Genomic DNA, 24203 nt, shown 5'->3' with positions numbered 1-24203 from the left:
ATGCTCCCGTGGTGCACTAACGCTGGTTCTATCTGCTGTCCATCGCAGTCAGGTGTGACTAACTGATTGCTAGGTTGTTACTTCCCCTTCTTTAGGAATGGTATCTTCCGCTCACTCCATGTGCATGAAAAGTGACACGCATGGCGCCCCCTATTTCGTCCTCATGGGCCACGCGAAGGACACGGTTTGTGACCACGCCAACCTTCTTCTCTTCTCTTCTCCGCGTGACCCCGCCCCTGACTTATGCTCGCTGTCATGTGGTTTTGTGTGTGTGTGTGTGTGTGTGTGTGTGTCGTGTGAGGCAACCAGAAAATGAGAAACAGCTCTCGGTGTGATGCTAGCTGTTTGTTAGCATCATCCTTTGCTCATTTGCATACTGAAAGATTATGCAAATGCTCAATAAGGTGTATTTAATCCTCCAAGGTGCATCATATTTGTTGTGTGTACGCATGCGTGGGGGTTGTTGCTTGGTGTTTTTTTGAAGACACAACAAATACTACATGATGGACAAAAGTATTGAGACATATCATCAATTCATCAATCAGGCCTTCTGAGAACCTTCATTCTGGACCTCACATGAGACTCCATATGAGGCCGGGGCCCCTGGTGAGGGTGCGGGTTTTTTTTGTTTTTTTTTCCTCTGAAAAAAATCCACAAAACCTCGAAGTCCGGATTCTCCTCTCGTGTTGCTTCCTGTCAAAGGGATGGCCATGTGTCCCAATACTTTTGCATGCCGATTGTGTTTGCTTTTCAGTTCATAACAATGTCAGTGACGATGTAAATACATAACATGCAGACAAAAGTATGGAGACACACCCGCCACACGAGGGTGATGGCCATGTGTCCCAATACTTTTGCACATGTGCAATGGCGTCCTCGTGTCTTCCACTGCAGCGTCCTCACGTCCGACGGTGTGTGTGTGCTGTAGGTTGCTACGGTAACCAGAGGATGCTGGCTGCACGTCAGCAGAGAGCGGGGGTGTCCAAAGTGCGGCCCGGGTGCCATTTTCTGTTGGCACTCGGCACATTAGAAATACGCAATTCAACAAGGAAATTTAAAAACTGCAAAAATATTTTTTAAAAAAAGGAATTTTACAAGAATAAAGAGGAAATATTATGAGATGACAGTCATAATATTACAAGAAAAAAATTGCATAAAGTTGAAATATTAAAGGCAAAAAGTGGTAATATGAGAAACAAAACAGAATAAAGTTGCAATTTATGGAAAGTTGGGTTGGGAAAAAAAGACAACTGAGAAACTGAGAAATAAAAAAGAAAAACAAGGAGAAACAAGGGCCTGAGATTTATTAATATTTGTTGTATATGCTATAGTTTAGAATACTGTATATTATACGAAATTAAAAAATGATAATAATGGGGCCCCCACACCCACCTTTGATTTTTCAGTACATGGCCCTCGGTGGAAAACGTTTGGACACCCCTGGTGTAGAGGGTTGAGATTGCCGAGACATCTGTGCTTTTATTTTGAAGGCATGTTTGGTTGTGCCGTGGCATGCGTGGAGCGGCTGTCGGTCGCCTTCACCGTCGCTGACTGGACTCGCTTGTCTTCCAGACAATAACGCCTCATGGGATGCTCGCCCTGCAGCCTCTCCAAGCCTGTCGGAAGTAGCCCCGCCCCCTGACGGCCTTCCCACGACATCGCCTACATCCCACCCGGCCGCCTCCCCGGACCCGCCTCACTCGGACAAGGCCGAGGCGCTCCAGAGAGACGATCCCGTCAAGAGAGCGGCCGCCGGGGGGGAAGGTGGCAGGTCCACCCTCAAGGGGCACATGGTGCTGCCCCCTGCTGAAGGGGAGGAGCTTAAAAGCACCACGGGGAGGAAGCATCCGCATGCCAACGGGAGAAGCAAGGAAGACGTGGTGCCCGGACTGAAAGACAAGATGGACTTGGCAGAAACCTGGTCCAGTAAGGGTGCCGGTGGAGCGGGGAGGAAGTCCACCTTCTCCCCTGGACCCTGGAAGATCCCTGGATCGGACAAGCTGCCCAGCACTCTGCGGGCGGGAGCGTCCACGCTCAGCAGATAACCCGACTTCCCCGACATCGATCCACGTCTTATTTATGAGACTGTTTGCTAAATTATTTGACACCCTCCACCTTAAAAACTGGAATCTCCCACCGACCGCAGCTGGACTCACAACCAATCAGATGTCAGCAGCTGATTTTTATATTCAACAGTACATAGAAAAATACATAGCGGGACACCGTGCGGTCTTTTTTAGTACTATTGGACTTTGCCTTAAGGGGAGCAACAATCAGAAGAAATGTACGGAAGATCTTCTTGAATTCATTGATTAGCTATCGGATGGACGATGTGGAGGGGGGTGGGGGCAGAGAGTGCCTTAGAGGGACACTTGGAGGGTGTTAAAAGGCTGCTATGACGATACTAAACTCCGTACTGTGAAATGCATTTTGGTTTCACTACACGTCCTTACGTGATCCTTGTGCAAGGTTTTTTTTTCTAAAAACGCCAAACTAGGTTCTCTTTGGAAGCATCGCTCTCGAACGTTTTCGTAAGTGTTCACCACGGTCGCCATGGCGACGTGTCGGACCTTCAAGCACAACCAGGAAGTGTGATCCGAGCACATTTGTGTGTCAGCAGGACTTCTCATTTTTCTTCTTCTTCATTCTGTTGGCACCAAAAACCAAAACGTGCACATCCGTGTGCGCATATGTACTGTATGTGTGTGTGTGTGTTTACGCACAGCTCAGAATCACTGTGTGGTGTAAAAAAAAATGTAAAAACAACAGAACTCCAGTGTGGAAAGGACTTCTCACGTGGTCACTAATTATTGTAGGAACGTGAAGCGACTATTTTTATGATGAAATGCAGCACTATAAATATATTAACTTGTTTTTTCAGAAATCTTGTTTACCTGTATGATAATCTGACAAATAAAACATTGACACAACACGAAATAGTGTGGACTTCCGGGGTTACTTGTGTAAAAATAAGATAATGTAGTATGGCTCAACACGTCGCACAACGCACAGTATCGGTGTTTGTTCTTGTAATGACAAGATTTGGCCACGGGAGGGCGCGTGTTTAACCTGTGCTCTTGTATTGACAATGTTTATCCACAGGAGGGCGCATCGTTTGCCGTCATTCGGTCTATGTGTGCATTTTTATTGAATGGCCACTAGAGGGCAGTGTAGACCGTCACTATTTAACACAGCTTCAACGTGATTTCAACCTCTTCCTCACACACCACATTTGTTATTAGTAATGTTCAGTTAAATGCACGATTATTGATTTGGCATTGTGGTGAATAAAAAATCAAATATTCATGTGGCAAAAGGGGAAAACTTGGCTCAATTGTGCTTGCAGGAGGCCCTGAGGTGGCCACAGGTCACAAAAAAGTGACTCACAGGGTGTGTAGGACTTGTTAGAAAGTAAATAGAGTGCCTGTTAATGCTAAACACATGTCTGTGCATGCCATCATGTTATGAATGGGTTTTATGCGTAACTTCAGACGCCGACTGTTTCAGCAGTCTGCAGCGTTTAAGAAACAGGAAGTAGTACATATATCCTCAAAATAAGCTTAGAGTTAGTTGCTCTGCAAACATCACGTCTCGAAGGGATTCAAGCAGAAATTTTACACTCACAACTGCACACATGCCTGCACACATTACACATACTTGACATTCTCCAGACATGGCTGCTCAGCCTGTAGCACCACATGCTGCTACTAAAGTAGAGCAAATGTTTGTACGGCTGCGTCTACCTTTGTAAATAATGCATTGATTGATTAAGGATAAATAATATCAGACACCGTGGTTTTCATTAAGTAACAATGAATGAAAAATGGAAGTAGACATGCCAGACTTGCATCAAACTATCATCGTTTTTTTAGGATTCCAGTTTGCATAAATGAACACCAATATAAAAAACATTACACTGTGTTCATTCAATCCGTATTTTGCATATGGAGAATTGATCTGTGGGATTCGATTTATAGCACCACTTCCGGGAAACGACTGCCTCTGTGTAGGCCAAGAATGTGTCGTTAACTTGGCACATTTCTCCACGGAATTTGGCAGCAGCAGCCACACCACCCAGAACCCGCGAGAAGCGAGCGAAGGGGTGTGGTGACTGGCCGTACCCGCTCGTTGCCTGCAGTGTCCCACAGGGAAGCCACGTTTGTCGTCGAAGAAGAGGCGGTTTTTTTCCTCCTCCTCCACGGTGGAAGCATCCGATCGGTCGGGGGCGGCCGGTGGGAGGAGGCAGAGAGTCTGCAGCTGCCGCACCGCACTCCCTCTTTGACAGGCGCAGGAGGACGGAAGCAACCTCGCCGCTCATGTCTACGGTAAGAGCAGTTTTATTACCCCCATTTGAACGGTAAACGTCCGGTTGTTGTGTGATAGGTGACCGTGTATAAGCGGCGGTGTTCAGTAGCTACCCTCCGCCGGAGCATCTTCGTTTTTGTCGGGACTGCGTGGTTCGGGCAGTCAGGTATCCGCGCACCCGGGGGCTTTAGGCGAATAACAGCCTCGTTAACGTTCCGGTTGTTATTGTTCGTGTTTAAACGACGGAGGTTGCTAACACTCAGGGGCCCGGGGTGGAGCTCCCCCGCAGCCGCCCTTGGTGGCAGGGAGGCGGGCGACGCGAGAGCCAGTGAGCCGGTTAGCTCGGAGCCGGTTAGCTAGCAGCTGTTAGCGCCGAGGATACCGGAAGTGGTGCCTTCAAATTAAATGTACAGTATCATCGTGTCTACCCGGTATATGATTTGAAAATATTTAAGTAACTTTTTCAATTAAACATTCCAGTGAAATATATTAAATTAGAGGCGATTTTCTAGTAAAAATGAGGACTTGGTAGGCAAGCTAGTAGAGCTAGTAGCCATTTCCGGACGTGCTAAAGTACTCTTTTTTTAAAAAAAACGGAATCACAACAACTAACAACAAATGGAATCACATCTATTAAAAGTTTATATTCATGTGGTACATTCCTGTTTATGCTGTTAAAACCGGAAATGGCATGGTTTATTATGTTAAGGTTCAGATGCAATAGAAAAATCAATAGACACACTTATAGTTTAGCATTTTTTATCAAATGAAGGGAGAAAGTTGTCCAGTGTGCAAAGGAAGAGAAAATCTAGCTAACACTTTTGACACTTGGGGCTGCCGGAAAAACGTGCCAGGCCACAAATGAGGATAATGTGGAGACAAGAAAGCAAAATACAACCTACATTTTGACAGAGTGGGGACGTCTCTGCCAGGCAAGCAAATGCACCGAAAGGCTTGATTGTCGTCTTTGTTGTGCCTTTGGATTAAAGTTAAAGGAACTATGCAGAACTTTCCACATTTTTCACATTTTTCATTTTCCACATCCAGTTCTTGTGAAAGACTACCAAAATAAGACTACATCCAAATGGACGGTAAAAAGACATGGAAATGAAGCCACCTCCAAAGGTTGTGGACCACTGCTCGAGTGATCTAGAAGCAGAAGTGGATACAATGTAAATTTCCGCCGGTCACCTTGCACATCCCCCCCATCACCCCCCCATATGCTTTTAATAACCGACTGCATGTGTGGCACGACTTTGAACCCTGCCGGAGAAGGGCGTGGCGTTAATAGTGTGTCACCTGTGAGGATTTACAGCCGTTGAGGCCTGATGGGACCCAACGACCACCACTCAAATCACTGCCATGGCCGCCATGCCCCCATTGCAAAGTCCTCCACTGGACATGACCCCCACGTTAAGGTTCGTCTTAATTTCCGGAAAGATTCTTCGGTGCGTCGAGGAAAGTGATTCAGGAGAGGACGGCCGGCCGACACAGATTGAAATCAGAGGCTTCTTTTAGAGAATTAGGCCCGCCGGCGGGTGTCCATTCCTCACCAGGCGTAAAAGGACACCCGGTCGTGTCACCCGGGGGCGGGCGGTGTAATTACAGAAGCTCTCTGCCGTCAGACATCATGTAAACACACAAACTGTAAACCACACCTCTGAAAGCTAGCTGGCGTGCAGATGGAAAGTGTGACTTATTGTGATTAAATGAGCCTTTTTTGCTGCTTCTGCAGAAATTTTCAAGTGGAGCAGATGAGATGAGATAAGCGTGAAAAACAAAGCTGCTTTGTGTACTTATTTGTAGGGGCGTCACTGTCAGTTCTTGTGGAACTGCACCTGAAAAGGCCGAGAAGATTGTCGGGCGCTTTATCAAGTCAACTCCAGTGGATTTTCATCAGTTTAATTTCACACTTGAACAACTTACAGGAACACAGGTTAGGTTGGTAACCTTTGAATCAAAGAGGAATAGCATGAAATGACCTACTCAAGACAAAACACAGTTGGAGCTTAGGAACAGTAATAGTTGTTACATACCAGTGGTCTCGCCGGTCTTTGTTACAATCATCTGAATAGTCGTGGCAATGATCTTCTAGTAGTACTTTCTGTTGTCTACCAAATTTGCCAATTATCTACTTTATACAACCACAGAGTATCATGTAATTCGTGCCTTAGTTATGTCACGTAGATATTTGAAAGACGTGAACTTTTAGCATCATAATGGTCGTGAGAATTGTCATACTCTTTGATAGGGATGGGCCGTTACGGATAATGCCTTTTTGCAGAGTACGAGCATGAAACGAGTACAGCTGGTCCCAGTCCTCATTGGGTGACTACTTATGTAGTCACCCTTCACGCTCTGTGATTGGCCATCAACACACAACAACCCTTGGTAAACTTGTTTCGTTACGTACGCTGTGCATTTGACAAGACGGAGCTGTAAACGGCTCGTGTTGCGTCGGTCACTGCCGGTGTCCCCCCTGCGGTGAACGCGGTGACTCCAGCGAACAAGGCTCTCAGATTATTTGCCTGCTTGCATGACTCACCAACTTCACACAGATTGTTAAAAAAGTAATGACATCATAAAGTGTTACAGCTCACGCACGCACATACACAGCACACATGTAACTGAATAATAAACTATAAAAAAGCGCCTTCTGATCAATCCATGTCAATTTCCCGCTTAAAATAATGTTCCGATTGAAGCCATTTCCGGTTAAACCACGTCCACTTCCGGTTGATGCCCCGCCCACTCGAAGTACAGATTGGATACGATCATTTAGGCGGGTGAACAGATTCCGATACAGATAGCGGTGAACTCACTCATCCCGACTATTTGATGAACAAACGGTCAGTCATGCAGCGTTGCGTGATGCTTATTTTTTAAACGATATATTCTCAAATCAGACAAATTCAACGGAACAGTCACAAGATCTCGTGAGATTAAAACGTGGCAAGATTTGTCATTCAGAAAAAAACTGTCTGGACGCTAGGCCTGGGACAATAATGGATAAATGAATCAATCGCACAAAAAATGGAAATGAACTCGATTTTGCCAGCCTAAATATATCGCCATGTGCATGCGTGTCTGTTTTCCTCGTCTCTCGCCTCCGAACAGGCACGAAGACTGTTCATTCCGTGCGGGGCTGTGGGCATACACACAGAGTGCAGAAGAGTGTAATGTAGTAGAAATTAAATTAGTAGATTGCAGTCCTTCCTCGTGAGGTGAAGACCCAGGACACCCTGGAGGGATTATGTCTCACAGCTGGCCTGGGAACGCCTTGGCGTCCTCCCGGTGGAACTGGAAGAGGTGGCCGGGAACCAGGAAGTCTGAGATTGCTGCCCTCGCGACCCAGACCCTGATGAGTGGAAGAAAATGGATGGATGGATTCTAGGAATGGGCATTGATGTAATACCCATGATGGACAAGCTGAAAAAAGAGTGAAAATGTCATTAATTGTATTTTTTTTTTCAATATTAGATGGCATGAAATATTCAGGAGAGTGTTTTCCCACACAGTAATCCCTCGTTTATGGCGGTTAATTGGTTCCAGACCCTACCAGGATAACTGAATTGCCGTGATTTAGGATTCCTTCTTTATAAATGGAACATTTTTGTAGTTATTGCATAGAAAACCTGTTTACGACCTTCTAAATACAGTTTTAACATTATTAGAGCCCTCTAGACATGAAATAACACCCCTATAGTCACCTTTACACTCCTATTACCCAATATAGTAGACATAATAAGAGAAAATAAGACATATAAGACATAGAAAACCTGTTAACAACTTTCTAAAGACTCTCTTTTAATATCTTTAGAGCCCTCTAGACATGAAATAACACCCCTATAGTCACCTTTACACTCCTAATACCCAATATAGTAGACATAATAAGACATAATATAATAGACTCACACATGTTAGTATTGGGAGAGTTCCTTGTTCCTTTTTTTACTTCTTGTTCTGTACAGTACTTCCTGTGGTGGTTATTGTCGCATCAATGCAACATTACTAACACCTAGTGACCAGTGTAGAATACTACATGACAACCACCAAACGGCGATGATTTATTTAATATATTTTGAAAACTTGTGAGAGAGTGAAGCCATGAAATGTGAAGCATGAAGTGGCGAGAGATGATGACACGCCTGTCGTTGTGTTTACAATGAATCATTATGGCAACAGCGCCTCTGCTGGTTGCACCAAGTAAGCACTCCAATTTTATTTTTAGCCGTCCCTGACTTAAATGAATGTGTTTCCATGTCTCCAGTTAGCTAGCCTTAGCTCCTGTTAGCAGTGGCTCGTATCGCCGGAGATGCTGAGGCGGCCATGTTGGGCCTGGTCACACATTCGTTGCTGTTTTTGTTTGTCCACTTGACTAAAAGCAAGCTAATGCCGCTCTAACTAGCGTGCCAGCATTTCCGTCTATTTTTTGCCCCCCTTTTGTCCGTAATGCCTCCGTCGGAGCGCGGCTGACCCGCTAATGGAGGGTTTGTGTGAGCGCCAAAAGGGCTGGGGGGGAAGAGCTGCCTTTCAAGCGCCAGCAGCTCGAGCGTTCCTAAACTTGACTGAATTTGGCGTGCTGCTGTCGGGACGCATCCTAACCTGACCTGAGAGGTGGGAAAGTCCAGGCTAGCAGGCTTCAGATGACCTAACAGGAAGGCGCTGGGCCTGGCCTGACCCCCCCACGCAATGCATTCATGAATATGTGACAAGAGAGTCCTACTGTTTATCAGGATTGACTGCAAAAAAGCAAGATGTCATTGTTGAATGTATCGTTAATACACCCACCTAGCCCCCACCTCTACCCCAACCCACGTGGGGCTTCGAAACAGCTGGAATGTCTGAGTCCTCAGCAGAGGACTTGAACTGGAAAGATAGGATGAAGCTGTTTGCTGCAAACAAAAGCTGCTGGATAAATCAAACACACCCCTTTTTATGATCTGCGGTGTGTAATTTCATACAGCGGGCGGCAAAGCAAGCAAACACAGCGTTGTTTACCTCCGTTTCGGCCGCCCTGCCGGGAACCTGCAGGGATGGGATGGCGTGCAGCAAACGTGCTGATGTCAGGTCGGCCTCGGAGAACTGTAGCGCCGCCACCGCTGCCAAAAATGTTCCCGGACGTTGGCGACGTGTCCCTGCTGCCACGGCGACCCCTAACCAGCGTGCGTGAAGTCACATGACTGCCGGTTTGTGTGGCGCAGCAACTAAACCACAATAAAGTTGCACTTTATGGACTTTTAAATGGATGATAGTTACATGTGTTTAAACATTCACCATATAAACCGCATTTCCTGTTGGACTGGATCACTCATTACGTGCCCGATCCATCCCCTCGCCGAAACCATCCCATAGGATCTGGCCGCCCGCCACCGCTGCTCAGCCTATCGAGTTGCCCCAAATAATTGCACACGCTCCATTACCGTGGCAAGCGTTCTAATTAAGTCACTGTGGGACGAGAGTGCGTCGCGTGTCACATCTGGGTCACGTGGGACGGAGCTCGCGGGAGATTCTGCCGGCAGACACCCGGCAGGTTCGATGTACAGGGCGAGCGGCTGGCGGCCCTCGCCGTGCTAAAACGGCTCGTAAAGCCCGAGTCAAACATTCACCGACTCCACCGTGTCGTCTGTCAGCGTACAATGCAATACGCTGCAGCTCTGACTTGATTGAAGAACCCATGTGATATTTATTTTTTAACAGTTTGAAATGCATATCAGAGGTCCCGCAGTCGTGTATTGGAAAATGTAGACAGTAGAAAAGTGCTCTTTAGTCAGCCCTACTGGGAACGTGCCATTTAGTGTGGATGCTAATGAGCTGTAAGAAGCACTTTTGTGTGTACTTCATCTACTTTTGACATGCACACTCTGTTCGTCTGTACTTGTCCAACGTAATAGATGCCATATGTCACTTCCAACAACGTAACATTAAGGAGTGGGACAGGAGGACACGGACGTTGGTGACGCTGGGATAGCTGTGTGTGCTACAGTGCCAACTAGAGATGCACAATATATTTTTTCTTCTTTTTTTTTTCAAACTGATACCGATAACTTGGTGCTTCTCATACGACGGAGTATTAGGGCCACATGGGAAAAAAATCATTTGAGATTTCAAGACTAAAGTCGTAAATTTATGAGAAAAAGTAGAAAATTGATGAGGAAAAAAAAAAGTCGTAACATTAACTTTTCCCAAGGCCAAAGGTGAGTCCCCCCTTTTCATAGCTGTCTCAGGCAATGCCTGTTACGACGGAGTGTTTAAATCATCTGAGATTTGGAGAATAAAGTCGTAATTTTACAAGAATAAATTAAAAAATAATGTACAAGAAAAAAGTCTGAACTTTGTTACCCGAGACAGCTATGAAAAGGGGGGACTGTGGGGGGTTTTGTGTGCTCAATGTTTTTTTTGTTTTTTTTTGGTACAACTAGCACGCAAAATGTCTCAGAAACTGAATATTTGTTTACAAGTTCCGACAGGCCGTTGACGTCACAGGCAGGAGAAAAAAGGAGCGCTTGATTTGCTCACCCACACAGTATGGGTAATCTTGCCTCGTTGGAGCATTTTTTATGTCTTTTATCATTGTTAATCGGAGCTATTTTTAATCGGATTGATGGGTATGAAGTCATAATTCCCCGATATCAGTCCGATCATTATCATTACGCTCACTACTAGGTTAGCCTAGCCTTGCTGAAGAAAAACAAAATAATCCAACTATGTTTATGACTGATGGATAGTCCGCAGAGCTTGATTTAAGATGTGTAGTGAAGCCTGTTTTTGTTTAGTTTCTTTTAACAAAGCTGTCTTCCATGAAGTGCTGGGCGTGTACACAGGGCGGGTGGGTCATCATGGTGCTACCATGTCCATGAAGAAGGCAGTCTTTCCTTTATGAAAGCGAGCGTTTGAGCGCCTCTTCTCTCAAAAGTACAACAAACAAGCGAGGGAGATGATGGACTTTTCTGAGGTTCGGTGTTCCTACTTGTAAACCGGCTCTAGACCAGGGGTGTCCAAACGTTTTACCAGCGAGGGCCACATACTGATAAAATGAAAGGACACAAGGACCGCTTTGACATGTAGATATGCTAAGAAGTGATACATATTTCAATTCAAAAACTGCATCTCAGCTTTGTGATATACTGTAGGTGAAAAAGCCTTTTTCACTCTTCCCTCCCCCATTTTGCTGCTGTTTTTTTTTAAATTATACAAATAGTTCAACTTTCTTCATAAGTAATATTCGTTCTGCTTCTCGTAATACTTTATTCATTTTTATCTGGTTAAATAAAGGTTAAATAAAATAAATAAATATTCCCATAATATTATAACTTTTTCCCCAACCTAATTGGCAAAAAAATTACAACTTTATTTTGTTTTGTTTGTTTCTCATAATTGTACGACTTTTAAAAAAAATATTTTTTTCTTTAATATTTCAACTGTATGCTGCTAAAATGACATTTTTTTCCTGATAATATTATGAGTTTATTCTCATAAAATTGTGACTTCTTTTGTTAAATTTCATGTAAAATTGTTTTTTTATTAGAGTACATCTTTTTTCTGTCTGTTCTGGACTTTATGCTACTATAATAATGTTATTCTCATAAACCGAAGACTTTTTCTTGTTATTTTCTTGTCATTTTTCTCTTAATATTTTGACTTTATTCTTGCATAATTACTGCTGATTTTCCCATCCTGTATTTTTGTTTTGTAGTTTTTTGTGAAACTACATTTACAATTTTTTTTCTCGTCCGACTGTAACTCTTTTTCTGACAATATTTTTACTTTTTGAAAAATAATTTCTTGAATATTTCAACTCTGTGCTACTAAAATGACATTATTTTTCCTCCTATTATTATATTATTCTCATAAAATTGAGACGTTTTCTCATTCACTTTTTTCTGTTAATATTTAAGCCTTATTCTTTAAATAAATTACTACTGATTTTTTTCATTTTATTTTTTTGGGGGGGCGGGGGGGCGGGGGGGTTCTTGTTAAATCATATTTAAAACTGAACAAATAAACATATATATTTTTAAAATAAGTCATATTTATCAGATTTGGATGTGCCGCGAGCCAAACAATCAACCACCAGCCACCAATAGCCCCCAGGCCACACTTTGGCCCCCGTGCTGCTGGGACGCTTTTTTTTTTTTTTTGCCTCATAGGGGACCTAAGTAAAACATAAAATCATGTCCTCACACTGAAATGCTCCTCCCCTGCAGGATCTATGCGAAGGCCGGGTCAAAGAAGCGCAGACCAGGCCGTCGGACCCCTGCAGCGGCGCCATGGCGTCCATAGCGGAGTACTACGCCGGCAAGAACGTGCTCATCACGGGAGCCACGGGCTTCATGGGCAAAGTCCTGGTGGAGAAGCTGCTGAGGTGCTGCCCGGAGGTCCGAGCGCTCTTCCTGCTGGTCAGACCCAAAGCCGGCCAGTCCATGCAGCAGAGGGTGGACGACATGATGAAGTGCAAGGTGAGCGATGACGTGTGGTAAAGGCTTCCACGTGCGCGACGACCGCCGTTCCAAAAATACTTGGGTGACTTTGCGGCAGAGTCGCACACTCGACGCCTGCTGAGGTCATGGAAAAGTTGACTGGTGACGAGCCTTCGCCTTCTAGTCACCTTTGGGGCAGCTGATGTCTGGAGCTGGACGGGTGGGACATTTCACTCGTGAGGTGTTGAGTCAAATCCTCGTTCAAGTATTGATATTTTTTAAATGTAAAAAAATATGTAGAATGTAGAATATTTATGTCGAATATAATCATGTAATAATTACCCAAACTAAGTTTAAAAAAAAAAAGTAAAGTAAAAAATAATTTTTAAAATAGATATTTTTTCAAAAAACAAAAACATCAACAAAAAACATCTCCAGAACTGTAGCGCATACGAGCCAGTGAGTTTGTTTTATGTGCGTACATTCATGAAGGGACAGTTACATGCTCTTCTGTAAAGATTTCTTTTTCCAAAAAAAATCTATTTTCTAATCATGTGTAACGGATGCCAGCCTGTGAGGCTGTGCAAGTGTACGTTGGTAAACCTCACTCCCTCTGCCTTAAGAGCTGCGCTGAACACGCGGTCGACAGTCCGGCCTTTTGGCCGTGTGGTCAGCGCTCTCGCCTCCCATTGCGAAGGCCCTGTGTTCCAGTCCCGGTGCGGGCGGGGCGAAACAGGGCGGGTTACACATGTAATATTAATTATGACATACAATCCTGATCAAAATCTTAAGACCAGTTGAAAAGTTTAAAAGTTGCTAGAATTTGCATTTTGCACATTTGGATCTTAATGAGGTTTGAAGTAGAGCTATAATATGCAAAACAAGAAGGGGGAGTGAGACAAAAAGCACTTTGAAAAAGCAAATTATTGAAAACAACAATTAAACTGCAATAGGCTGTTTATCAGCTGATCAAAAGTTTAAGACCATCGCTCAAAAAATAACAAACTCCAAACCAGAACCAAAGATGTTGTCAGTAGGACTCGGTAATGAGGAGCTCCACCGTTCTTGTTCATCACTTCCAAGATGGCTTTGGGCATGCTTGATGCCAGTGTTTCCAGGAGGCTAGTGGGAACATTGCTCCAAGTGGTGAAGATGGCTTCACCAAGGACATCAACTGTCTGGAACTGATGGCCATTTTTATAAACTTCCCTTGCCATCCATCCCCAAATGTTCTCTATGGGATTTAAATGAGGGGAACATGCAGGATGGTCCATGTTATTCTCCCTGAAGAAGTCCTTGGTCAAGCTAGCATTGTGACCTGCAGCGTTGTCCTGTTGAAGAACCCAGCTGGTACCACACAGACGAGGGTCCTCGGTCATGAGGGACGCCCGCTGCAACATCTGCATCCGTTTGACGACCCCGCACCACCTGAAGCTCCGGTGTTCCACTGAATGAAAAAGCACCCCAGAACATGATGGACCCCCCTCCACTGTGCCGGGTAGAAAACATCTCAGGTGGGATCTCCTTGTCATGCCAGTAATGTTGGAAGCCATCTGGACCGTCAAGGTTACATTTTTTCTCATCAGAGATTAAAACTTTGTTCCATCTTTCAATGTCCCATGTTTGATGTTCCCTGGCAAAGTCTAAACGGGCACTTTTGTGGCATTGAAGGAGACGAGGTCTTTGAATTCATTTTTTGTATTTTAAAGCCTTTTCCCGCAGATGGCGTCTGATGGTTATTGCGCTGCAGTCGGCACCAGTAAGGCCTTCATGTGGGTGGAAGACCACCCTGTGTCTTGATGGACAGCCAATGGGATCCTCGGCTCAGCGCAGGTGTGATTTTTTTTTGGGGGGGTGGGGGGTGGGGGTCTACCACTTGACTTTTTTGTTCCATAATGCTCAGGATCTTTCCAAAAATGTAGAATGACTGATTTACTGCCCAACCTCAGCAGCCATGGCACGCTGCAAGTGTAAATATTAGAGAATAAAGTGTAAATATTAGAGAATAAAGTGTAAATATTAGAGAATAAAGTGTAAATATTAGAGAATAAAGTGTAAATATTAAATAATAAAGTGTAAATATTAGGAGAATAAAGTGTAAATATTAAGAGAATAAAGTGTAAATATTAAATATTAGAAAATAAAGTGTAAATATTAGATAATAAAGTGTAAATATTAGATAATAAAGTGTAAATATTACAGAATAAAGTGTAAATATTACAGAATAAAGTGTAAATATGAGAGAATAAAGTATAAATATTAGAGAATAAAGTGTAAATATTAAAGAATAAAGTGTAAATATTAAGAGAATAAAGTGTAAATATTACAGAATAAAGTGTAAATATTAAATATTAGAAAATAAAGTGTAAATATTAGAGAATAAAGTGTAAATATTAGAAAATAAAGTGTAAATATTAAAGAATAAAGTGTAAATATTAAAGAATAAAGTGTAAATATTAGGAGAATAAAGTGTAAATATTAAGAGAATAAAGTTATTATTTAATATTTACACTTTATTCTCTAATATTTACACTTTATTCTCTAATATTTACACTTTATTCTCTTAATAATTACACTTTATTCTTTAATATTTACACTTTATTCTCTAATATTTACACTTTATTCTCTTAATAATTAGGCCTTGCTTATGCAGCTCCACAATCCCACCACGTTGAAAAAGAGAAAGCTTCTTAGCTTTACCATCAGGAGGGCCTGACAGTGGGAATGATGACACGACATCAACATTTTGAATAGATTTTGGCTTTTGTAGCCTGTGGTCTTAAACTTTTGATCAGCTGATAAACAGCCTATTTCATTTTTTTTGTTTTTTTTTGTTTAAATTACAAGTTCCAAATGCTTTTTGTCTCACTCCGCCTTCTTCTGTTTTTGCATATTGTAGCTCTACTTAAAACCTCATTAAGATCCAAATGTGCAAAATGCAAATTCTATCAATTTTTCAACTGGTCTTAAGATTTTGATCAGGAGTGTATTCAATTTATATAATGTATAGAATATAACATATTTATTTCATTTAATTAATTAAATATATCTGAGGTGAGAAATTTGAAGAAAGAAATGTCCATTCAATAATTGTCTTATAAAATTAAAAATATATACATTTTTTAAAGTAATAATTGTTTTTGTTTGTGTTTTTTTAAACAAAACACAAAACATGAGAATATATCACACCAAAACAAAGACAAAAGGGTATTGAAATCACTGTTGGTACAAACACAAGACGGAGCAAGTAGTGCTGAAATTAGCCATAAAAAAGTGCTGTGTCACGGCTACTAAGCAGCTGTTACCATGGCAACCGTTTTTTATTTTTTATTTTTTGAAGACCCGGAGAGTGTATTCCGGGTGGACAAGGGCAGCCGGGAAGAACGCAGCAACGGCGACTCAGCAGGAGGGAGCTGATGCGGAGGGGTGGGTGTGGCTAGCAAAGCATGACTCATCAGAAAGGACGTCTTAACATTGACGGGATGCCGGCTGCGTACTGATGCTTGCCGGTGCGCTGACGATGGCCTCAAACTGTCAGCCAGAGAATGAAAGTCCTCCACTTTCATGTTTTTATTCTGCAGTCCTACTGTGTGTATGTGCGCATATGTGTGTGTGTGTGTAGCTTTAATGCTAATGAGTGTGTGTGTCCAAGAAGCACTGTTGTGTACTTTATCAACTTTGGACATATATAGGGGTAACTCTTGTCCAACGTAAAAGATGCCACATGTCACATCCAACAACGTTTTTTTTTGTTTTTTTTTAGGACAGGCTAATGTAGCCAGGGACGGGTCACAGGTGGAAGTTGACTGAAAGATAGTTGGCAGAGCGCTGGGCTTTATTTTAAGATGTGTAGTGAAGCCTCTTTTTTTTTTTCCCCCTGATGCTGGCCTCAAACTGTCAGCCAGAGAAGGAAATGCCTCCACTTTCATTTCCTTGTCTATTTTTACCGGCATCTGCTCTCCAAACAGGAAGTGATTGTCTCTGGATCGGTGAATTTTCCCAAATGTTTCTGACATCTGCCGTTGCCGGTGACGTCCTTAAAACGTTTAAATCAGATGGGAGCTGATTCATGAAAAAGTAGCCTTTTCTTCCCCGCATCTTGTCAATCATCCCTCCATAGCACCTGTTGCTAGGTAACCGCCACAGATCCCGTCCCGCCGGCCGCTTGATGGAGGAGGAGTCCAGGCACACTGGGCCTCTTCTATTTGTTTTGCGGAATGCCTTTTTTTTCGCCCACCTACTCGCGGAGCATGGTTTCTCCGTCTAAACACTGGAGGCCCTGTGTTGGATGTTGGTGGAATTCCGCAGGAAGGGGCGCAGCTTGTGCCGGTAAGGTAGGAGTGTGAATAGGGATGAGGGAGGGGGGTTAGGAGGTTATTGACTAGCACTTTAGAGCAGAGCTGCAAAAAGGCTCTCCAAAGATCCTCACTGTATGGCAGGAGGGCTGCTTTGTTTAAGGACCTACTGCAAAAAGGCAACCCAAAGATCCTTAATATGACGGGAGGCATGCAGGCTGTTTTTAACAACTGACCGTCCCCTCTCTTGCAGTCGTCACCACGTCCCGTCCTCCCTTTGCTGAAGATCATGTATTCCTGAAGACGTTTGCTCTCTTGAATAATGCATCAAGAGATGCAACATCAGTACAAGGAGTGCGTCTCACGCTACAAGCTGTTGTTGTAAAAAGCTTCACAAGAGGAGGCCTGTGTTGCCAAACGATACTTTCCGCTCCGACACCACCGACCTTGCATACAGGTGACACTCGCTAGCAGGCAGCCGCTCCTCCCCGGAGAGGCGGTCCAAGGGGAGCCTGCTGCGTTTCTGTGTAATTAGGCCACAAATTATCTCTAGTTTATGGAACAAATTGGCACATTATGAAGTTACCGGGACCCAGTGGGTTTCAGACACCATTGTTCTCGCTGGTCTTGCTGTTATTCCAAGCTGGACTGCTGTTGTTTCAGGTTCAACACGAGCTTACGGTGGAATGCGATGCCACAAGCATTTTGAGAAACACCACATTTTCCCCTCTATGTCCATTTGCAACGGATCCTTTGATCCCAACCCCCAGGCGGACAGACTGAATACCAGAACCGGTGTCCGAGCTTGATGTTTTCTCGTTGGGTCACAATGCGCACTCTGATTGTTTCCCTTGACACACAACACGGCCGAGGACAAAGACAGACAGGAAGGAAAAACAGGACAAACATCTTCTGCGTGTTCGTAACTCAAGAGTTTATTGTTGAAACTAAGAATATTGTCATTCAACCAGGTCACTGTGTTCTCAGTGCGTTAAATTGATTGTAGCTGGACTGTTCAGAACACCTTTGGCCTCTCAGCCGATCAGGCTTCATCAGTTCATGCTGAAAGACTAGATAGGACAGCTCTAGTCTAATCAATTGTTACAATAAATGACACTGGACTGTAAGAATGGAAGTGAAAGTGGCTGTGATGCTAGAAACCCACGGCCACCAAGATCCAAGTTGAGTAGCGGTAGCGCTAGCCCTGCGGGTCAAAAATGAAAGCCGACACCCCCCACACTCACCAGTGGGTAAATAGTAGTTCAATTTTGAGAAAATGTCACTTTATCACTGACAAATAGATAAGTAAGTGGCCTACATACTTTTAATCCCGGTTCCCAGCGCGTGCAAACCCAGGATGGGAATATACTAATATTACACGCCAGCCAACTGTGGTTGCATTTTCAGGCTAGGACAAAATGCGCATCCAAACAGTTCCACGGGCCGAATGAAATTGCAGCACGGGCCAGATCTGAGTTTGTCACGTATGCACTAGCCTATGGGTTAAAATTCCAAGTTGGCAACCTTTCCGACTTCGGGGAGTGAGGTTTACCAACACACCAACACCCCCAACAGCCTGCATCCTTTGACCTTCTATAAAAGTGTCCCCACCTTTCCCTCCCATTCTTTAGAGTTGCTTGACTGGCAGTCAAAAGTGAAAGGAAAGGCTGCGGCGTCTCGGATTGCCAGGCTGAAACCAGAGCCTCGTGAGGTGTCTGGTGTCTGTGAAAGTAGGGCCGGCGGACACTTGAAGGCCTCTTTTACGTGAGATTTATTGCTCTCACACTGATAAAAAAAAAAAAAATTCCTGTACATAGAGGACAAATGGTGGTTCCCAAGAAATGACCTCGACGCCGCAGAGAGCAACACTGTGACTGTTGTTGTTATTGAGCACTGGTGACTGGCACCAAAGAGCCTGCTCACAGTCCCACAGTGTCCTCCTCGAACTCACAAAGAGCGACGTTGACGCCGCGCCGCCCGACCCCCACGACCCCTGTGCCACGCGTCATTATCTCTGTGGACGACCCCCCTGCTGCTGCTTGTCTTCGTCTTGATGTTCCGACTTCTAGCAAGTGCACACCGGGTGATAGCTGGGGAAGAGAGCACCCGGAAGCTTTTAGACGACTTGCAGAAGCTGATAAGCCACGACCGCTGGAGATTAGCAAGCCAATGTTTGTTTTTCTTTTTCTCAGTTTTCTCATCATTAGACAAATGGTCAATGACTTAATGGACAGTTCATTCCTAAGTCCCTGCAAAGACATTTGCTTGATAGCAGCCATGATTGGGAACCAATCTTGCTCAAATTTTCCACACCCTAAAGATGTATACCAAATTTCACCAAACACCAAAAGTTAGTGTGGTTGGTTTTGCAACGCGCATTGAGCTATGTGAGAAATTTCATGTCAGTCCCACCTATGGGGTTTGATGGCAGCGTCACCGTGTGGTGTATTTGTCAGAAAAATAATAGCACAGATAACACGGTAGGGGTGCATGTTTTCACAAATTTTCACCATTTGGTGTGCAGCGATTCAGTATTAGAAGAGTTACAACATGGGGTGTCCTCATTTTTTCACATGACTATGCTGTTGTTGTGTTGCTCTGTTAAGACATGATAAGTCAAATAACATGACAGCGGGCCCACGACAGCTCCCAGGGGTTTCCCACGAAGGCTTTTTTAAGATTGTGTGTGTGCTGGGGAATCAATCCCAGAAAGGGATTATACAGAAAACCAGAAATTGTGCTCCAATCGCGCTACTTTTATGTGTGCCAGTCAACAGTTTCCACTAATTGCTGGGCTGTAAGGCAGTTGTTAGCATCTGTTAAGACGACTGCGACTGATCCATTATGGTCATTATGGTGTGCCATAAAGGTACAATATTTCAACAAGACTTCCCAAGCGGAACCTCTGAGGGTACCAGCCCAGTAGCAAGGTTTGGTACGGTGGTTTCCTTCTCCCCAGAGAATGTGTTCACGTCATTCCAAAGGGAATTGTGGGTAATGCGGTGTTGTTGACATTACCAAGAGAAAATGACACATGCATATGAGAATCAAGCATTCTAGTTTTTGGAAACATTTTAGCGCTTCACACGACACCGCCCCGGACCGCCGGCCCGTGTCGGTGGCAGCTGCTGGCCCGCTGTTTGCATTACGTAACACTTAGCTGCCTCGTACCACCGTGCCCCTCCCCCCATCTGGTTTCCAGGCGATGGCCTTACTACTGCACACACATTTGGGGAAGGGCGGCATCACAGAAGCGAAGGGGGGAGATGTATGCAAACGCAGAGCACGAAAGCAAACAGCTGTCCTAGTCGGCATCTGTCCCCCGTAAGCACTTAGCGGGACAGCTGACACACACGCACACTGTCTCTCTCTCTCACACACACACACACACACACACACACACACGTACAAAGAGGAAATGTCATAATGCTGCAGCTGCACGGAGCAAAGCAGCGGGAAAACATCCGACTGGTGCTCTATCTTCCTCGTTGCCCTCGGCAACCCGCGCAGCCCGCTCTGCTTGCTTGGTCGACAAAAGAATACAACCCTTATCAGGCCGGGAGGGTTGTGTGCAAGCGGAGTTCACTTAATCCCTCCCTGCACGTCGGAATGTCAGCCGCCCGGTGAGCCAACACAGGCGTAAACAGGTGCAGTCGCACCGGAAAAAAATTGTGACTGCTGCACTAAGCAGATGGGAACTGCTGAGAAGTAGCAATTGGTAACAAAAGCACAAATGAATAACCGTGTGAGATAATTTCTTTCGCAAGTTGTAGTGACGTGGTTATGTGTAAGAGAGGCTGACTCACCTGGACGTGCTGCATTCTCAGTTATCGGGGACGAGCATCGCCGCTGACGAACATCCGCCACATACCTGAGAATCGGGTTGAGCAACAGCGACAAGAGAGCGGCACTTGAGGGCATTTTCACAACCTGAAGGGGAAAATGGAACAGAAAGGCAGTGGAGGCTCAGAGATAAACTATTGGCAGGAACCTGCAAAAATGAATACATTGAAAATACACTGGAGCCCCGCCTTCCTGTTGAGATATACCAACATATCCACATGGAAGCTGATAGTTAGCCCAAGTTTGGAGGGATACAGATGTGCTAATTTTGCCAGCCTGGGGAACCTCGCTCCATTCACGTTCCACATCGACAGTATTTCTACAGCAGTCTGCTGCTTACCCCTGAGGCTCAGGTTGATCTAAACTGACTAGAGGTGGGTATTTGAGGACTTTTTCAGCAATGCGTTCTATGTTTAAATGGATCAGAATGGCAGTGGAGGCTCAGAGCTACACTTGAAAGTGTAACTGAATAAAGTGAAATATTGTAGTCTTTCCTGTTAAACTACCGGTGTATCGACATGCAATGTGATAGTTGATAGACGGATGAGCTAATTTTGCTAGCCTGGGGAACCTCGCTCCATTCATGCTCCGCATTTACAGTATTTCTCTATAGTATCTTTCTACAGCAGCCCGTTTAGGCATTTGGGGACAATTCCAACAATGCGTGTGTTTACACGTCATACGTGAAGAAAAAAATGGCTCAAAGGCAGCAGAGGCTCAGAGCTAAATTTATTGACTGAACTGGAACAGAGTAAATTGAAATAAACTGAAGTCCTTCCTGTTGAGAAATACCAATGTATGAACATGAAATGTGATAGTTGGTCTAAAGTTGTCGGGGTAGAAATTAGCTAATTTTGCCAGCCTGGGGAACCTTGCCCTATTCACGTACCACATTGACATAATTTCCTTTCTACTGCAGCCCATTTAGACAGGTTGCTGAGACTCAGGTTGATCTAAACTGACTAGAGGTGGGCATTTGAGGACATTTCTAGCAATGCACACCGTGTATAAACGTCATATATGAAGGAAAAAATGGATCAGAATGGCAGTGGAGGCTCAGAACTAAACTTTTGGCATCCAAGTGGAACTAAATACATTGAAATGGTCCTTCCTGTTGAGAAATACCAATGTATCGACATGAAATGTGATAGTTGATAGACAGTTAAGCGAATTTTTCCTGCCTGAGGAACCTCGCTCCATTCACGTTCCACAGTTAAAGTATTTCCTGCCCGTTTAGACATGCTGCTGCTTACCGCTGAGACTCAGGTTAAGCTAACCCAACTAGAGGCGGGCATTTGAGGACATTTCCAAACATGCATGTAGTGTTTAAATATCATACTTGAAGGAGAAGATAGTTAGCGGAGGCTCAGAGTTAAACGTTTGGCATGAAACTGGAACTGAATAAAGTCCTGGCTTCCTTTTGAGAAAAGTGAATCTGTCGACATGACAGATGATCCAAAGTTGCAGGGTCGCGCTCGCTTTGCAATGCTGCAGCCTGTCCACCATTGTAGCCATTGCAGTATGTACAATCTGCTTATATTGCCTTTCTCCAGGAGTCTGTTTAGGCGGCTAACTGGCCCACATTGCTTAGCGTGCTAACCCATCCATCCTTTCTTTGTTTTTGTTTTGTTTTTTTACAGCTGTTCGACCGTGTGCGAGAGGACAACCCAGACTTCCACCAAAAGATCGTGCCCGTGTGCAGCGAGCTGACGCAGCCTGGCCTCGCCATCAGCGACGAGGACGCCGCCAAGCTCGCCGCCTGTGTCAACATCGTCTTCCACTGCGCCGCCACCATCCGATTTGACGAGCCGCTCAAGTGAGGAACACCGGCGTGGACTTTTACACGTTGATTCATGTGCCTTTTTTTTTTTGTCAGTTTAGCATGTTTGAGTAACACGAGCAGCAAAGAGGAAGTTGGTGCGTGAACACATGAGGAAGTAGCAAACAATGAAAGCTTCCCTCTTTCTTCACTGGAGCAATAGCACAACGTTTGCTAGAGGAAGTGGTTTGGATAGAAAGTGATGACCATCCCTTCCTTCCAGACACGCCCTGCAGCTCAACGTGATCGCCACCCAGCAGCTCCTCAGCCTGGCTCAGCGCATGCGCCACCTGGAGGCCTTCATCCACATCTCCACCGCCTATGCAAACTGCAACCGCAAGCACATCGACGAGGTCATCTACCCACCACCTGTCGAGCCCCGGAAGCTCATTGAATCCCTCGAGTGAGTGAACGTTTCGACTTGGTAGCAAAGAGCAGTTTGGGGAAGGGGATGGTAGCACATGTGGAAGCATGTAAGAGAATTATGACATCATACCGATAAATCCAACAACATTAAAAATAGCTCTGATAACCAATGATTTAAAAAATGGTCCAATGAGGCGATATTTCCCTATCCTAATTTGGTCCAATCCCTCTTACCTCCAGGTGCACACAAACTACACTTAAGTCTAAAAAAATATATATCGTGCATCTCTAATTGTAACTCTTCCCGTTTCTACTTCTGCCGTCCTTCCTGCCCTCAGGTGGATGGAAGACGGCATCGTGCGCGACATCACGCCGCGGCTCATCGGCGACCGGCCCAACACGTACACATACACCAAAGCCCTGGCGGAGTACGTGGTGCAGCAGGAGCAAGACAAGCTCAACATCGGCATCATCCGGCCCTCCATTGTGGGAGCCAGCTGGCAAGAGCCCTTCCCGGTGAGTCCACCCGTCTCCTAGCCTGACCCGGCCACCTCGCTCACGCCGTGGATATCGATCGCATAATCCAACACAGGTTTTATTCTAAGTGGCGGTACAGGATTAGGGATTTAATTGGTTCACATCTGGGCTGGAGTGCAGACGGCAGGCGGGCGAAGGCAGGAAAAAAGAGAAGTGAGCTTTAGAGATGCTGACCAACTAAATGTCACGGCGGCAAAGGGAGGGGAAAGTTCACCCAAAGGCCGTCGGAGGGGTGGCGAGGAGGACTCGGATGCTAAAGGCAGAGCGCTTCAGCTTTAAGCTGCTTTCATCCGGCCGGACATCTTCATCGTCCATCGCCAAGGAGTCTGTCAGTCTGTCTGGTGGGCGGGATTACGCTCCCAATCCGATTCTCTCTGGACTTGGATGAGCGTGGCAGTGAAGAGCGGACCCGTCTAGTCGACTGCACACTTTAAAAGCAGAACAACAGCAGTGTCTGATTTTATGTTGAACCTTTTTGACATGATAGACCCAGCCGGCAAACATCAGATGAACCAACCCCCCCCCCACCAAGCAGCGGTCCATCAGGCTCATGGCGCACTCACACCAAGCCCCTCCCTCTCCTGGTTTGCTAATGCCACCACTTCTACACTGCTGTGT

General features: G+C 44.8%; 2 protein-coding genes across 20 annotated transcripts in view; both read left to right on the top strand.

Moving 5' to 3' along the window:
- Positions 1-2937, top strand: part of magi2a (membrane associated guanylate kinase, WW and PDZ domain containing 2a) — a 179735-nt gene extending 176798 nt beyond the window's left edge. For 17 of the 19 annotated variants that reach the window (XM_054752778.1, XM_054752777.1, XM_054752775.1 and 14 more), the window contains one exon: positions 1573-2937. In XM_054752778.1, coding sequence (XP_054608753.1) covers positions 1573-2045 — 473 coding nt within the window. In that variant the 3' untranslated portion in view covers positions 2046-2937. Of the gene's footprint in view, positions 1-95; positions 660-1572 lie in introns of those variants that run through there. The other 2 variants (XM_054752783.1, XM_054752781.1) reach the window with 2 other exon arrangements.
- A 1088-nt stretch (positions 2938-4025) lies between these two features.
- si:dkey-97m3.1 (fatty acyl-CoA reductase 1) overlaps positions 4026-24203 on the top strand; it is a 28390-nt gene continuing 8212 nt past the window's right edge. The window contains exons 1-5 of the mRNA XM_054752651.1: positions 4026-4325; positions 12513-12764; positions 22504-22679; positions 22906-23085; positions 23387-23564. Coding sequence (XP_054608626.1) covers positions 4317-4325; positions 12513-12764; positions 22504-22679; positions 22906-23085; positions 23387-23564 — 795 coding nt within the window. The 5' untranslated portion in view covers positions 4026-4316. The remainder of the gene's footprint in view (positions 4326-12512; positions 12765-22503; positions 22680-22905; positions 23086-23386; positions 23565-24203) is intronic.

This window comes from Dunckerocampus dactyliophorus, chromosome 15 (assembly GCF_027744805.1).
Source record: "Dunckerocampus dactyliophorus isolate RoL2022-P2 chromosome 15, RoL_Ddac_1.1, whole genome shotgun sequence".
NCBI lineage: Eukaryota > Metazoa > Chordata > Actinopteri > Syngnathiformes > Syngnathidae > Dunckerocampus > Dunckerocampus dactyliophorus.
This window is presented reverse-complemented; position numbering and strand designations above follow the sequence as displayed.